The sequence below is a fragment of the Ochotona princeps genome, chromosome 16, assembly GCF_030435755.1.
Source record: "Ochotona princeps isolate mOchPri1 chromosome 16, mOchPri1.hap1, whole genome shotgun sequence".
Classification (NCBI taxonomy): Eukaryota; Metazoa; Chordata; class Mammalia; order Lagomorpha; family Ochotonidae; genus Ochotona; species Ochotona princeps.
The window spans coordinates 54,479,925-54,494,457 of NC_080847.1; the positions used below are offsets into that span (position 1 = coordinate 54,479,925).

Genomic DNA, 14,533 nt, shown 5'->3' on the forward strand with positions numbered 1-14,533 from the left:
TTCCCCGGGGCCAGCGCTCGGATTTGCACTAATATTCCTGCCTTCGAGGGCGCAAGCGGGGCAGTTTGGTTCATGTGCGTCCTTCCTCGTCCCCAGACTAAAAAGCAATTGAAAAGGTCTATGCAATAAAGGCAGTCACTCATTCCTCGCAGACCTTGGCCCCTTCCTGGTCCCTCAGCAGCTCTGCCTTCAGTGGGTGCCAGCCACGCATCCACCGCCTCCCCCACAACAGCTGGTTCTGGAGTTCTCAAGATTTATTCAGGATCGTGTTCATGGAGACGGTGGGAAGATGGGGGTCCCCAATGTGCCGGGGCGGGGCACACGCACACACAGGACTCTCCCCACCCCCACGAGGAGGGGGATGGGGAGACTCGCTTTTTCTTAAAAATATAAATGTATTTATCTTCATCGTCATGTCCCTGGGACACCCAGCTGGCCAGCCTGTGGGCCACAGGGCCGGGGAGGGGAGGGGAGGTCAGAGTGCAGGGTGCAGTGAGGAGGGTCACAGGGCCCCGTGCTGCGCCTGGTAGCGGGACAGCACTGCGCGGTAGTGGGACAGCTCCTGGCGCACAGCCACCACCTCCTGGCGCAGCAGGGCGTTCTCCTTCTCCAGGAAGGCCGCCCGCACCGAGATCTGGTTCTCCTTGAGCCGCCGGGCATCGCGGGACCGCTTGGCCGCCTCGTTGTTCTTGTACCTTCGGCTCCAGTACTTCTCGTCCTGTGATGGGGTGGAAGGTGCTGAGGGCCAGGTGACTCAGGCAGAGGGACAGAGGAGGAGCGGGGAGCAGCTTCTCACAGACCTCCACGGCTCTGGTTGCTATGGAATGCAAGTCCCTTGCAACGGAAGCCAGGAGGTGGACCACCCCTCCCCCCAGCTTTGCAGTGACCACTGCAGGGCAGCCCGGAGAGTTCCTGGGTGCCAGCATGCTTGTTTCCTAGCAACATGGCCTTGGGTGGCTCAAACCTTCTCCCTATAGGATCTCTCCGCAGACCCTGGTTGCTAAGGAAGGCGCAGGGGTATGGCATCCCTACCACCTCCTAGTGCTGGGCCCGTGGTGGCCTGGTTGCCAGGGCAACCTCATCCTACAGGGAGATCCACAGTGGTCCTGAGGACGGGGACCTGACCTAGGGCATCCCACGGGGCTGTGCCCAGGAGTTCTCGGATCCTGGGATTTGGCTGCCAAGGAGAATTGTACCTTACTACCAAGGATCACAGAGCTATGAAGGCACCCCCTCGCCATTTCCTGAAAGCCCACTTCCCGCTGGCTCTGCCAGGGAATCCAGACACCCTCAGCAGTGTCCCGCTTGCTGCTCCAGCTCTGACACACGGCAACAGCAAAGTTTAGGGGAGATCCTGGGAACCCCAAGCCCGAATGCCATGACTACACAGGCCCAGGGAGCCAGACCACACGTGAGGCTGGCACAAAGCGACTCCCCCGCTGGCATGCTCACTCCCAGGCCCGTCCTTGGCAGCGGGCAGCAGGGCCGCAGTCTGCACTCCTCACTCTCACCTTCTGCTCCTCTGGCACCTGGATCTTCCGCGCCTTCTTCATGATTGGCTGCGGCTTCAGTTCCTCCTCGGAGAAGCGGTGCCTCCGGGGGTCAAAGGTCTCATGGCCGGGGATACTTGACAAGGCCAGGTCAGTTGGGTCGGGGTCAAAGGTCATCAGTACCTCCACCGTGTCTGGGTCCACAGGGCTGGGTGTGTCCCGAGAGGTCAGGCCTGGGGACGGGAAGGAAGAAAGTCACCTCCCGGTTTAGTTTGGGGAGAGGGGCTCCCACTGGCTCTCCTTTCACTGGGCTGCCTCCTTTTGGGGTCCGGCATGAAGCCTCCCCAAGGCAAAGCCAGAGACGCCGAGACCTCGTGGAACCACGGACCAACGCCATGGCTTGTGGACCCTCAAGACGGCAGCTTCAGCATCAGCTGCTGAGGCGGAACCAGGTTCCAGGAGGCCGGTGTGCCAGGAGGTGCCTGCGCCTTTAAGAGCGCGCGAGCCGAGGCCAGCCGAGGACACGGGGTTCAGGGCCGGTCACGTGCCGAGCCCGTCTCCCCTCCCCCTGCCCGCCCCGCTCGTGCCACGGCGCGTGCGCTCAGCACCCCGGCCTCACGTGCACAGGAATGTGCGGGGGAGGGGGAGATGGCGGAGGGGCCGTGCTGCCTGGGGGTCACCCCGCCAGCTGGGGTGCCCGGTGGGCAGAGGGGCCCGCGCTGCCCAGGGATCATCCCACGGAAGGGCTGCCCGGGGCTGCTGGAGTACCCGGTGCTGCACGGGGGTCACCCCGCCAGCCGGGGTCTCTGGTGCTGTCCACGGATCACCCCGCGGCAGGGCTGCCCGGAGGGTCCCGGTGTTGCCAGGGGGTCACCCCACCAGCCCACTGCCCCTGGAGCGGCCGGTGCGCTTCTTCTCCTCCCGGCCTCGCCAGCCCCGAGGGTCTCCTCAGCTCTGAGGGAGTGGCGGCCACTGCCGTGCCCGGGACCCCTCGTCCTGCCCCGGGAAGCCTGGCCCTGGCCCCCACGGAGGAACCCCGCGTCCAGGTGCTGCGCCCTGTCCCGGCTGCGGGGGGCGCGCCCGCGTCCTGGGCGTGCAGCCTCGCCTTCGCCCCTGGGTCAGTGCTAGCCAGCCCAGCTCGATCCAACTCCGGACCTCCGGTGTCCACGGAGCAGGGGCAGGTGGGGGGATCCTGGTGCCCTGGGGGGTCCCCCTTCTTCTCCCAGAGCCTCACCCTCCCCAGCAGGCGGCGAGGGCTGCTGAGGCGGACCCCGGGTCGCACCTGCGCGCTGGCCGCCGGCGGGGGCGCGTCGCGGCGAGGAGCGCGGGGAAGCCGAGCCGCACGAGCCGGGCCCCGGGGAGGCTGCGGGGGCCGGCGGGCTGGGCGGCAGCCCGTGCTCCAGCAGGAACGCGTCCAGGTCCACGTACTCCACGTCGCCGAAGGGCAGCGTGCGCTCCCACAGCAGCGGCGCCAGCAGGCTCGGGCCGGCCGCGGGCCCCGGGCGGCCCCGCGGGGATCCTCCGCCGCCCAGCACGGCCGCCTCGGCCGGGGCCCCCGCCGCTGCTGCTGCCGCCGCCGGTGCCGGCTCCAGGCCCGGGGCGCCCGGCGGGGCCGCCTTGCGCTCCCTTTCCTTCAGGAGACCTGCGGGGCCGGGGTGGGGCGGGATGGACATGGAGAAGAGGGGTGCGCAGCGGGGAGGAGGACGCAGCGCGGGGCGCAGGACGGGGAGCGAGCAAGGACCCGGCCCCCCACCTGTGCGCAGGTGCCCCCCGGACCCCCAGACTCCATGTGACCCCGCCAGGCTCCGCCCAAGCCCGTGTCCCCTCCGTGTGCGCAGCCGGCACGCCCCCCGGGACCCGCGGCGGAGGCGGCGGCGGCGGCTGCTGGAGTCCGGGGCCGGCCGGGTCCTCCTGGCACCGGGATCCCAGCCCCCGTCCCCGCGTGGCACTCACAGCCGGCCGGCTCCCGGGGCTTGCCGGGGCCCTGCAGGAGGCCGCGCAGCCCCAGCGGCGCCCCGGCGCCCGGCAGCACGGGGGCGGCGGTCCGGTCGCTCAGAGGCCGCGCCATGGCCGGGCAGCGGCCCCCCGGCTCACGGGCTCCAGCGTGGGCATGCCCCTGGAGGCGCCGCCGAGCTGCACCCCGCGCCGCGCGCGCCCAGGCCCGGCCGACGGCCGCCCCGGGGCGGGGACACCGCAAACTTTCGCGGAAAAAAAAAAAAAATAACAAAACACCGACGCCACCGCGCGCCCCTCCCCGGCCATGTGCCTCCGCGGGGGGCGGGGCTGCGCCGGCGCGGGCCAATCACGGCGCGAGCCCCGGGGACGCGCAACCAATGGGAGCATGAGGAGCGCGGCGCGTGCGGCGGCCAGGGCGCGCCGAGGGGGGCGGGACGCTGACCTACATTTGCCCAATGGGAGGCGGCCCGGGGGGGCGGGACCGTGACCCAGTTCCGGCCAATAGGGGAGGAGGGAGGTGGGGCCGCACGTGGCAGCGCACGTGCTGCCGCCGGCGTGGAGGGAGGGGCTCTTAAAGGAGCCGCGCGCGAGGGCTGAGGGCGCAATGGCAGCCGAGCCCCGGAGCCGGCGTCCCCGGGAGAAGGCGGCCGTCCCCGCACACGCCAATGCCCGCCGCGCTCAGAACCAGACGGCTGAGACGCCACACGTGCTGTGTCTCTTTAATAGCTTTGTTTTGGGGAGGAGGCTCCGGGCGCGCAGGTGCAGTCCTCAGCGGCCGTGGGGGACACCGTCCACTGTGAAGACACGACGCGGGCGTTGAATCGGGCAGCCGCGCTGGACCAAGAGGAGCCCGCGGGGGACGCGGCGGCAACTGCGGCCCCGGGGGGACCTGGCGGCCTGGGCAGAACCACCGAGCACACGGGGGTGCTGGGCCGAACCACCGAGCACACGGGGGCCTGGGCTATACCATCGTGCGGGGGGGGGCAGCAGCAACCTGGGCCAAACCACCGAGCACATGGCGGGGGGGATGGGCCGTACCACCGTGCACGTGGGGGGATGGGCTGTCCCATTCTGCGTGGGGCTGGGCTGTACCACCAAGCACTTGGGGGACGCTGGGCCGTACTACTCTGCACAAGGGGGCCTGGGCTGTACCACCGTGCATGTGGGGGGGTCTGGGATGTACCATCGCGCGGGGGGCAGCAGGCTGGGCCAAACCACACAGAGCATTGGTGAGGTGGGGAAGATCATACCATGTCGATTGCGCATAAGCGGAGTGCTCTGTGCTTTGCCACAGGGGAAACTAGGAGGGGATCCGGACCATACCATGCCGGAAAAAGTCAGAGGTACCGGATGCATGAATGAGAGCAAGCCTTATAAAGCTGTGGGGAAGCAAGCCAGACCAGGGCCCTGCAATGATGAGTGGTGGGCTGGACCACAGGGACACGCGGGGTGGGGGGCGGAGAGGAATGAGCATTCAGGCTGGAACATGGAGAAGCAGCACCAGGGGTGGGAGTGTATCCTACAGAGGCGCCCTGTTGTGGGGGGGGGGAGACCCGGAGCCTACCATGCAAACGGTAGTTGGGACCTCGGCAGCGCCTCTCGGGGTGCCGGGGGTCCCGGTTGCCCCTCAGAGCCCGGTGGGCCAGGGGCTGCAGGGGCCGGCCGTTCCCGCTGAGGCTCTGGAAGATCTGCGATGGAGGGTTCTGGCTCAGCAGTCTCAGGGAGTGCATCTGCTGGGGAGGAGGGCGGTGTGAGCCTCCACACCTCCACACTCCCAAGGCCAGCCAAGTGGGTGCGCCATCCCGGGGCAGGGTCACCTGCAGCGAGGTGATGTTGAGCGCCCGGTCCACGAGGATCCAGGTGACGGTCTCCGAGCAGGGCGGGGTGCTGAGGGAGCCCTGGTAGGTGATGAAGCCGAAGGACTCGGGGAACAGGAGCTCCAGGTTCAGGTCTTGAAGGAAGTAGGCGTCGTCTGCGCCAAGAGCAGGCCAGTGGGCAGGAGGGATCCCGCGACCCCGCCCCCTCAGGAGTGTGTGTGTGTGGGGGGGAGACCCTCTCCCAGTATCCCACACTTACTTTTGTAGGAGATGCGGGTGATGGTGTCGCGGTTCAGGAGGCGACTGAGGAAGGGGTTCGAGCTACCTGCTACCTGTGGCAGGGGAGGCAGAACCCAAAGGGATAGGCCGCACCCCACCCAACCTTCAAGGCGGGGATTCCAGGAGCCCAGCACCCCCATCCCACCCCTGGCCTCGGCTCTCACGTTGACAAAGAGGCTGAGAATGGCCATCCCATTGGGGCCCCGGGCGGCTGCGCTGAGATTTCCATAAAGTTCCTGATTGAAGTGAATGAGCTGCACCTGGGGAGGAGGGGGCACAATGTGTGTGTTTTAGGTGGGGCAGACCAGAGTGAGGATGAGCACGCAGGGGCATGGGGTGTCGAAGGGTGTGGACAGACGTGGGCGCAGGGCAGCACCTCAGCTGAGAAGCCCTGATGGTTGATCTGGTGTTCGGAACCAGCCCCGTCGCGAGCTCCGAACAGCAGCCGCAGCTCACTGAGTCGGTGGCTGTACAGGAGGGGACCCCCGGACACGTTGACCACAGGCCGGGGTGCAGGCAGGAAGGAGACATGGCGGCCAGTGTTGTACAGAGTTCCCCGGAGCTGTGGGAAAGGCAGGGGACACACAGAGGGAAGCCCTGGTCCCTGTCGCCGTTCGGCCATTCCCACCGAGCCCCTGTGCTGGTCCACGGTAGATGCTCAGGACTGGTGGTGGTGACAAGTCACTGAGCCGCCGCTACCATGGAGGCTAAGAGCAGAGCCAGCCTGGTAGAGGTGATGCTAGGAGCCAAAATGGAGCAGGAGTTACTTGCAAAAGAGCAAGGGAAAGGAGATGCCAGGAGTTGCTCAGGGAGTGGCCAGTGCAGTGGCTCTGGGGTGGGGCAGCAAAGAGACCCAAGGGACCAGAGTCCAGTGGAGAGAGAGTGGCCAGGGCAGCCAGATGGTGCAGGGTTTTACGGCCAAGGATGGAGAGGGTTGCATATATATATTTTTAATGTCAGTAAACAATATGAGACATCCCAAACCTAGTATTCATCCTGACAGAAGGATTTTGAGCTTAAGCATACCCTGAGATCTGGCTGTGTTCAAGCCTCTCCCTGGCTGTGAGAGGAGAGTGGAGGCAGGGAGGCCAGCAAGCAGGGGACAGGGGCAGCAGAGGTGTTGGTAATGGTGGTGTGACTGCAAAGTGACAGGCTTGAATGACATTTGTTGAAGCTAGAACAAACTGGGGTTGCCACTGGAAGAGGGAGGAGGATGAAAGGAAGCCCAGGGAGGTGCTGGCGCGTACAAGGCACGATACTGCAAAGGGTGGCGGTGGTGGTGACGGGACAGGTCCCAGCATGGACACTGGAACCACACTCCCTGGTCTGAATCCCAGTCCTGGTACTGTAACTGTGTGGTTCTGCATCTCAGCCCCTCTGTATCTGGTAAAAATAAAGGTAACATAGCACCTAGTCCAAGGAGTTGTGAGGGTTTAGCAAGGCTGGTGTGGGAAACATTGTCTCTTCCATTGCACCTGCAGAGCTGGGGAGGCCAGGGAGCCGTGTGTGTGTGTGTGTGTGTGTGCGCGCGCGCGCCCCTGCAGGCATCCTACTGCCAAGTGCAGAGCCTTCCCCACACTCCATGGGTCCCCTCCTCCCCCAGGGCTGGTCTTCTCCTTGGCAGGGCTCCCCTGGACTCCCCACACCTGCCAGGCTGGGGAGCTGCGCCATTCGGGCCCCTTACCTTTTCTCCCCCAGTGCTGAGCCTGAGTGGGGGCAGAAAGGGGTCGTAAAGGACCCTCTTCAGCTCCACATCCACGGGGCTCTGCCGCTTCCCCACGGCGCACAGACTCCAGGCGGCATTCACTAGACCCCAGAAGGGAGGTCCTGGGGGCAGAGCAGGAAGGGTGCCCAGGGCTGGGATCGGCTAAGTAGGTGATGGCTTGCTCTCTCCCCCACTCCCACCTGGTCCCAGGGGAGAAAGAGCTGGTCCCTGGGCTCCTGGGCCTGAGGTGGGAGGGGTCTGGGATTCAAAACTCTCGGACCCTGTAAAATCCTGTGAGCTCCCCCCATCTCTTTGAGCCAATCCATTTTAAATAATCATGGAAGGAACTACAACTCCCAGAAGGCATCAGAACGGCCAGCCTCCCCACCCACTCACTGGCTGCCTCCTCAGAGCCCCATGGGAGTTGTAGTTCTTTGGTTCCCATCCCTCAGCTGGGTGATCAAGGTACCAACGAGAGAAGTTATAAGGGCAGACTGCTGGAAAAGGCGAGGGGCATGGTGCCGCGCAGCCTGCGGCTTCCTGCTGGAGCCAGGAGCTGCCTCTCCCCGCGGATGCACACAGCCTGTCCACCTCCACACTTTCCTTCCACTCACTCCCACTCGCTACTTGAAATGCACATATATAATGTCCCATGGTGAGCGGCTGGGTTTCCAGAGGCTGGTTGGACTGGAGGGAGGGAGGGAGGGAGGAGGGGGCTGGGGCTCAAGGTCCCGGGGAGGAGGGAGGGGGTGAGGAGGGAAGAAGGGGCTGGGGACCCAGAGTCCAGGGTTGGCAGGGGTGTGTGTGGAGGGGAGCGGACTCCTGGGTCCCCGCCCGGGGCTGCACCTGGCACGAAGTTTCCCTGGAGATTTTCCTTGTAGCTCCACCAGTCCTCGGGGTCAGGTGCGGGTCCGATGTGAGCTGGGAAGAGAGCAACTTGAAGCCCTCTCCTGGGCGCCCGCACCTGTGCCCCATCCTCCAGAGCCCCCCACAAGCCCCTCCCCAGGTCTTACCTGCTGCCCCCAGTGCGGCCCAGAGGAGCAGCGCCCGCGGGGCGCTCAGACGAGCTGCGGCCCCCATCCCCAGCAGGCCTGACAGCGACCCCCTCCCCAGCACCCTGCCGCCCCCCTCAGTTCCTAACCACCCCTCTGTCTGGGACCCTGCGCCTCCAGGACTTACAGCTTGCCACTCTTGCCTGCAGGGAGTTCTCCCCACACCCCAGTTCCCCTAGGGACCCCGCCCCCTAAAGCCGCTCCCCCGTCTCCCTCCTGTGCACCTGCCTCTCTCCAGCCCACCCGGCCCTCCAGCCTCGGGCTCCCGCGGACTCCCCGCTCCTCTCCCTGCCGTCTGCCTGCCCCCGGGGTCCCCTCTCGGCTCGCGCTTCGTCCGGCTCTCCCGAGCCTCCTAACTCCATGCCTCCATCCTGCCTCCCTCACCTCCTCCTTTTCTCCCCGCTCTCCTTCTCTCGTCTCCTCCCGCTCTCCGCCGGCCTCCAGCCTGGCACTCCCGCCCGCTCTCTTCTCTCGGCCCTGCCGCCCGCCTCCTCCTCCCCTCCTCTCTTTTCTCCAGGATCTTGGTGTTATTTAATTTTTTTTTTTTTTTTTTTTTTTGTGGTCGGGGCGGAGGGGGGTTGTTGCTGATCTCACAGCCGCAAGGAGCACTCCTCGGGCAGGTGCGCGGTGCGCCAGGGCCAGGCTGGGGGAGCCGGCTCTAGAGTCGTTGGGGGGACGGGGTCGTGCAGGATGGTCCAGGACACCTGGGGCCCTGGAGCGGGCCGCTCCCGTCCTCCGCAGAACCGGGGAGGATGCGCTTAAGGTGGAGCTGCCAGAGGCTTCGGAAGTCGGGGCGCGCACGGAGGAGCCGGGGTCGCTCCGCGCCCCCGGGGCGGCTGCGCAGGAGGGAGCCGCCCCCGCGGTACCCAACCCCCGCCCGCTCCATCCTGCGCGCCAGAGATGGACCCAACGCAGCCCGGGGAATCCTCCTGGGAGCTCGGGGTGCGGTGAAGGCCGCTGACCGGGAGAGGGAGGCAGAGACCTGGTGAGGGAGAGAGGGGGAGGCGGGCGCGCGGAGCGGCGAGGACGGAGGCGGGAGGAGACGTGGCGCAGGCGGGCGCGAAGTGGGCGGGCGGCCCTGGGAGGGGGCCGGTAGGAAAGGAGAGAAAGTCACGGGGCCGCAGGGAATCGGGGGAGACAGAGGGAGAGGCACCACATGACAGAGACCCCTCCTGCAGCCCGGGCGGCAGAGACGCACCCAGAGGGACCAGGCCAGCTATAAATAGGGACCTTCATGCAGAGTGAGCGGGCCAGAGAGGCGGGTTCCCAGGGACCCAGCTGGAGGGCGCGCCTGAAAGGAGGGGGATGGGGTGGTGACAGAGGGCTGGAGCTGCAAGTGGACGCTCAGAGACCCAGAGCCGAGAGGGGAGAGAGACCAGGCTGCCAGGATGGACAGCTGTGTTGCCTCGAGCCTCCTGGGTGGGGGTAGGGAACTGGGGAGTGCCCTGCACCCCGCGGGTGTGGCCCTCGGCTAAGCCGCTGGCCAGGGCTGCAGTCCTGAGTCACCCAGGCTAGCCCACAGGCCCCGGGGAAAGGAAGTTCGTCTCCTCCCCTGTCCACTTCCACACCTCCCCAGGGAGGTGTATTAAAGAATGCGCAGGCTTCTTTTGATTTTCTTAATGATTTATTCATTAGAGACACAGAGAGACCCAGTTCCCTTCTGCTGATTCACTCCCCGAGTGCCCGCGGCGGCCCTGAGCAGGGCTGGCCACCGCAGGCAGCTGGGACCAACACACCTGCTAGGGGCTGCCGGCGTGCGGACCCCCTGCAACGAAGGGGTCCCCTGTAAACCCACAGACGGGGAGAGCAGGAGAGACAGGCCCTTGAAGAACCCACGAGGCTTTGAGACCGGTAGCATGCTCCTTGAGAGGCACAGAAATGTGTCCGGAGAGACTTGCTAAGACATCCCCGCACGGTGGAGACCCGGAGAGGGAAGGGCAGGAGGCGCGGTGGCCATGACAGCAAGGCCCGCCTGCTTCCCCAGCCCCGACCCAAGCGTGTTCCCTGCTCTCAAACATGCCCAGCGCAGCGGGGGCTGCTGTCACCGGGCCAGCGGGCCAGCGGTGGGAGAACGCCAGAACGACCTTCAGGGGAGGGACCAGCACTCTGTGGCGCTACAGGCGAATCCTCCATCCTGTGGAGCCTGCATGTCATGTGGGCACTGGCTCTAATCCTACTTCCTTCATTTTTTTAAAAAAGATTTATTTATTTTTATTTTTATTTATTTTTAAATTTATTCATTAATTACATTGTATTATGTGACACAGTTAAGATTTATTTATTTTTAAATTGGAAATTAAGATTTACAGAGAGAAGGAGAGACAGAGAAAGATTGCCCACTGGTTCACTCCCCAAATGGCTGTGGGAGCTGAGCTGGTCTGAAGCCAGGAGCTTCTGGGTTGCACATGCCATGCAGAAGAGCAGACATGGATAATGTGGCTGGTGCAACCCAGGAACTGGATGGCTAACTAATTTTAATTAATTTTTCATTTTTATTATTTAATTAATGTATTTAATTTGGAAAGACAGATTTACAGAAAGATCTTCCATCTGCTGGTTCACTCCCCATATGGTTTCAAAGGCCAAGGCTAAGCCGACCTGCAGCCAGGAGCCAGGAGCTTTTTCCTGGTCTCCCACGCGGGTGCAGGGTCCCAAGGCTTTGGGCTGTCCTTGACTGCTTTCCTAGGCCACAGCAGGGAGCTGGATGGGAAGTGGAGCAGCCAGGACACAAACCAGTACCCATTTGGGATCCTGGCACATGCAAGGCGAGGATTTACTCACTGAGCCATTGCACCAGGGTCTGATTTTAACTAATTTACATATAATTTTAAATTTCAAAAGTCTTAGTTGGAAAGCAGAGACTTCAAAGGAGGAGAGAGATTTCCTCCCCAGGAACCAGCCACAAACAGGCTGAAGGCAGGAGCTGGGTCCCCCAGGTGGGTGGCCAGCCCAGCTGCTTCCCGGGAGCCCATAAAGCCAGGATGCTGAGACTGGGGGCCGGACTGGGCCTGGAGCCCGGGTGTTGTGGCCAGGTTGTCCCGGGTCCTGGGAGCCTCACCCTTGGCCCGATGGAGCTGAACGAGCCTCATGTGACTCACGGTCACTCACTGGACAGCTCAGCCCAAACTAGCATCAGGTGTGACTGCTCCCTCTCCTGACTCCTCTGAGCCCCACGCAGGATTCAGGCCAAATCCCAACCCTCCCACTGCAAGGTGGAGTCCTCTGGGACTCATTTATGGAACAGAGGAAGGGCCAGATCTGCTCATGGTGCGGCACAAATTCATTGATTTCCTGTTTCGTCCTGGGGCCGAGGTTGCAGCAGAAAATGAAACCCCCAAGTCAGGCCAGGACAGCAAAAGAGGGCTGGGACCAGACAGCACCCCCTTCTGCAAAGCAAGCTTGAGGGGCAGCTCTACTTAGCAACCCATGACGTCTTGGCATACATTGGTTTCTGATTGGTTGAGGTACTTTTTTTTTTTTAAAGATTGATTTTATTTTTATTGGAAAGTCAGATATACAAAGAGGAGAGACAGAGAGGAAGATCTTGCTTCTGATGATTCATTCTCCAAATGGCCGCAATGGCCAAAGCTGTGCCGATCCAAAGCTAGGAGCCAGGAGCTTCTTCCGGGTCTCTCATGAGGGTGCAGGGTCCCAAGGTTTTGGGCCGTCCTCGACTGCTTTCCCAGGCCACAGGCAGGGAGCTGGATGGAAAGCAGGGCTGCCGGGATTAGAACTAGTGCCCATATGGGATCCTGGCGTGTGCAAGGTGAGGACATCAGCCGCTAGGCTACCACAACAGCCCTGAAGTACATTTTTGAATAAAACAGAATTCTTGCCCTGCATAAGGCAATGGACATGGACACGTATTGTATTGCAACCGGCCAGGCTGGTGTTTGGCACTCCCACATCACACATCAAGTGCCTGGTTTCAGTCCCAGCTACTCCACACTTCCAATTCAGCTTCCTATTCTAGCATGTGGCAGGTAGCCAACAATGGCTTCCTCCGCCCGCATGGGCGACCCGGATAGAATTTCAGGCCCCTGAGCTCAGCCCGGGCCAGCCGTAGCTGTTACAGACATTTGAGAAATGAATTAATGAATGGAAGATCTCTCTGTATATATCACTCTGCCTTCCAAATAAACACATCTTTTCTGGGGCTGTCATGGTAGCCTAGTGGCTGGGGTCCTTGCTTTTATGCGCCAGAATCCCATATGGGCGCCAGTTTGTATCCTGGTTGCTCCACTTCCCTTCTAGATCCCTGCTTGTCACCTGGAAGAGCAGTTGAGGATGGCTCAAGACTTCGTCTGGGACCCTGCGCCCACATAGGAGACCCAGAGGAGGCACCAGGGTCCTGGCACCAGATTGGCACAGTTGAGGCCATTGCGGCCACTTGCAGAGTGAACCAGCAGGTGGAAGATCTTTGTCTCTTCTTCTTTGTAAATCTGACTTTCCAATAAAAATAAATCTTTTTGGACCCGGTACAGTGGCCTAGCAGCTAAAGTCCTCGCCTTGAACGTGCTGGGATCCCATCTGGGCACCGGTTCTAATCCTGGCTGTTCCACTTCCCATCCAGCTCCCTGCCTGTGGCCTGGGAAATCAATCAAGGATGGCCCAAAGCCTTGGGATCCTGCACCCTCATGGGAGACCTGGAAGAGCTCCTGGCTCCTGGCTTCAAATTGGCTCAGCACCGGCCGTTGCGGTCACATGGGGAGTGAATCATCAGAAGGAAGACCTTCCTCTCTGTCTCTCTTCCTCCCTATATATATCTGACTTTGCAAAAAATAAATAAATCTTAAAAAAAAAACTTTAAAAAACACACATCTTTCTAAAAAAAATCATAACAGGGGCTGGCGCCATGGCAGTATAGGCTAAGCTTCTGCCTCTGATGCCAGCATCCCATATGGGTGCTGGTTCAAATCCCAGCTGCTACACTTTCCATCCAGCTCCCTGCTTGTGACCGAAGAAAGTGGCAGAGAATGGCCCAAGTGCTTGGGCTGCTGCCCCGACGTGGGTGACTCAGAAGAGGCTCATGGCTTCAGCCTGGTCCAGCTCCACCATGGTGGCCATCTGAGGAGTGAACCAGCAGATGGAAGGGCTCTGTATGCCTTTCAAATAAAAGTGATCTGAATATTTTTAAAAAAGGCATGGCCTCCCATGGCCAAAGGTCCTTTACTGATGTCATTAGGGTTAAGGGCCTTGAGCTGGAGAGCTTACTTACCCTGGATTAGCCGGTGCTCCTCCGACACTCCACCCCCTGCGCCAAAGACATGAGTCCTTGATAGCAGCAACTCTCCCCAGCAGTGAGCAGAAGGAGGCGTGGGGAGGGAAGAGGGGCAGGGAAAGGGGGGAGGGACTCCTCCTGGCTGGCTCTGGAGGTGGGGGAGGGGCTGTGAGCCCAGGAGTGGGGAGGGCGGGGCCTGGAAACTGGGAAGGGGAGCCCCTGGTGGGTAGATTGGGGAAATTGTGGGGTTTGGATCTGAGAGATGATCGTTTGTGCTGTCCCAATCACTGGGTTTAGGGTCATTCTGATGGCTGCCACTGGCAAGGGACACCTTGCTGGGCATCCCTCCCGCACCTGCTGGAACAGGGGTGTGGGCAAAGGCAGGGAGTCAGCCCCAGGCCCAATCACGTGGGACCCTCCAGTGCCACCGCGACAGGGGTGCTGGATGTTGTAATAAGATAGCAGAACTGCATGGAAAACCACTCTTGTCGACTCAAAGGAGACAGGTACATGAGCAAGAAATAAGATTCTCCTGTGCTGAGCAAAGCCAACAGAATTGGCCAGACATGACCGAGGGTGCATCCAGGGTGCAGGGGCAGCTGGCTTGCTGCTGGATGAGAAGGTGGGTACATAAGGTGAGCGAGGAAGAGGAAGGGGCAGGGTTGTGGCACAGCGGGCCAGCTGCTCCACTTCCCATCCACCTCCGTGTTTCTGGCCTGGTAAAGCAGCAGAGGACGGCCCAAAGCCTTGGGACCCTGTACCCATGTGAGAGACCTGGAGGAAGCTCACGTGATTCCTGGCTTCAACTTGGCAAAACCCTGGACACAGCAGCTATTTGGAGAGTGAACCAGTTGATGGAAGATCTTGCTTTCTTTGTTGCTCCTTCTTTGTAACTCTTTCAAATAAATACATTTTTTAAAAAGTCAAAAAAAAAAAAAATAGGATGGAGGGTATGGCTGCGGTGTTGGGAATGAAAAGGGGTAAAGCCAGAGACGTGGTGGGATAAAGTTTAA

General features: G+C 61.9%; 2 protein-coding genes across 3 annotated transcripts; both read right to left on the minus strand.

Annotated features, from left to right (window-relative positions):
* Positions 1 to 499: 499 nt before the first annotated feature.
* Positions 500 to 3,703, minus strand: DBP (D-box binding PAR bZIP transcription factor). Of its 2 annotated transcripts, XM_058674288.1 has the most exons (4): positions 3,444 to 3,703; positions 2,773 to 3,132; positions 1,512 to 1,723; positions 500 to 718 (listed from the first exon to the last, which is right to left on the minus strand). In XM_058674288.1, the coding sequence occupies exons 1-4, from the start codon at positions 3,556 to 3,558 to the stop codon at positions 503 to 505; spliced, it is 903 nt and encodes a 300-aa protein (XP_058530271.1). In that variant the 5' UTR covers positions 3,559 to 3,703; the 3' UTR covers positions 500 to 502. The 2 variants fall into 2 exon arrangements, with proteins under 2 accessions (XP_058530271.1, XP_058530272.1); XM_058674289.1 differs by lacking the exon at positions 2,773 to 3,132 and having other exon boundaries at positions 3,444 to 3,702.
* Positions 3,704 to 4,027: 324 nt separating this feature from the next.
* CA11 (carbonic anhydrase 11) lies at positions 4,028 to 8,437 on the minus strand. The gene is made up of 9 exons (XM_004597011.3): positions 8,261 to 8,437; positions 8,094 to 8,168; positions 7,227 to 7,369; positions 5,919 to 6,104; positions 5,707 to 5,802; positions 5,523 to 5,595; positions 5,264 to 5,418; positions 5,011 to 5,176; positions 4,028 to 4,240 (listed from the first exon to the last, which is right to left on the minus strand). The coding sequence occupies exons 1-9, from the start codon at positions 8,325 to 8,327 to the stop codon at positions 4,215 to 4,217; spliced, it is 987 nt and encodes a 328-aa protein (XP_004597068.1). The 5' UTR covers positions 8,328 to 8,437; the 3' UTR covers positions 4,028 to 4,214.
* Positions 8,438 to 14,533: the final 6,096 nt, after the last annotated feature.

Excerpts from the sequence above, each read along its gene's own strand:
- CA11 (XM_004597011.3), bottom strand. The coding sequence starts at position 8,327 with ATGGGGGCCGCAGCTCGTCTGAGCGCCCCGCGGGCGCTGCTCCTCTGG. Across the intron at positions 5,596-5,706 it reads TTCTCAGCCTCTTTGTCAAC|GTAGCAGGTAGCTCGAACCC; the intron begins GTGAGAGCCGAG and ends CCCCTGCCACAG. Across the intron at positions 5,419-5,522 it reads CACCCGCATCTCCTACAAAA|ACGACGCCTACTTCCTTCAA; the intron begins GTAAGTGTGGGA and ends CTCTTGGCGCAG.
- DBP (XM_058674288.1), bottom strand. The coding sequence starts at position 3,558 with ATGGCGCGGCCTCTGAGCGACCGGACCGCCGCCCCCGTGCTGCCGGGC. Across the intron at positions 1,724-2,772 it reads CGCCGGCGGCCAGCGCGCAG|GCCTGACCTCTCGGGACACA; the intron begins GTGCGACCCGGG and ends TCCCGTCCCCAG. Across the intron at positions 719-1,511 it reads AGGTGCCAGAGGAGCAGAAG|GACGAGAAGTACTGGAGCCG; the intron begins GTGAGAGTGAGG and ends ACCCCATCACAG.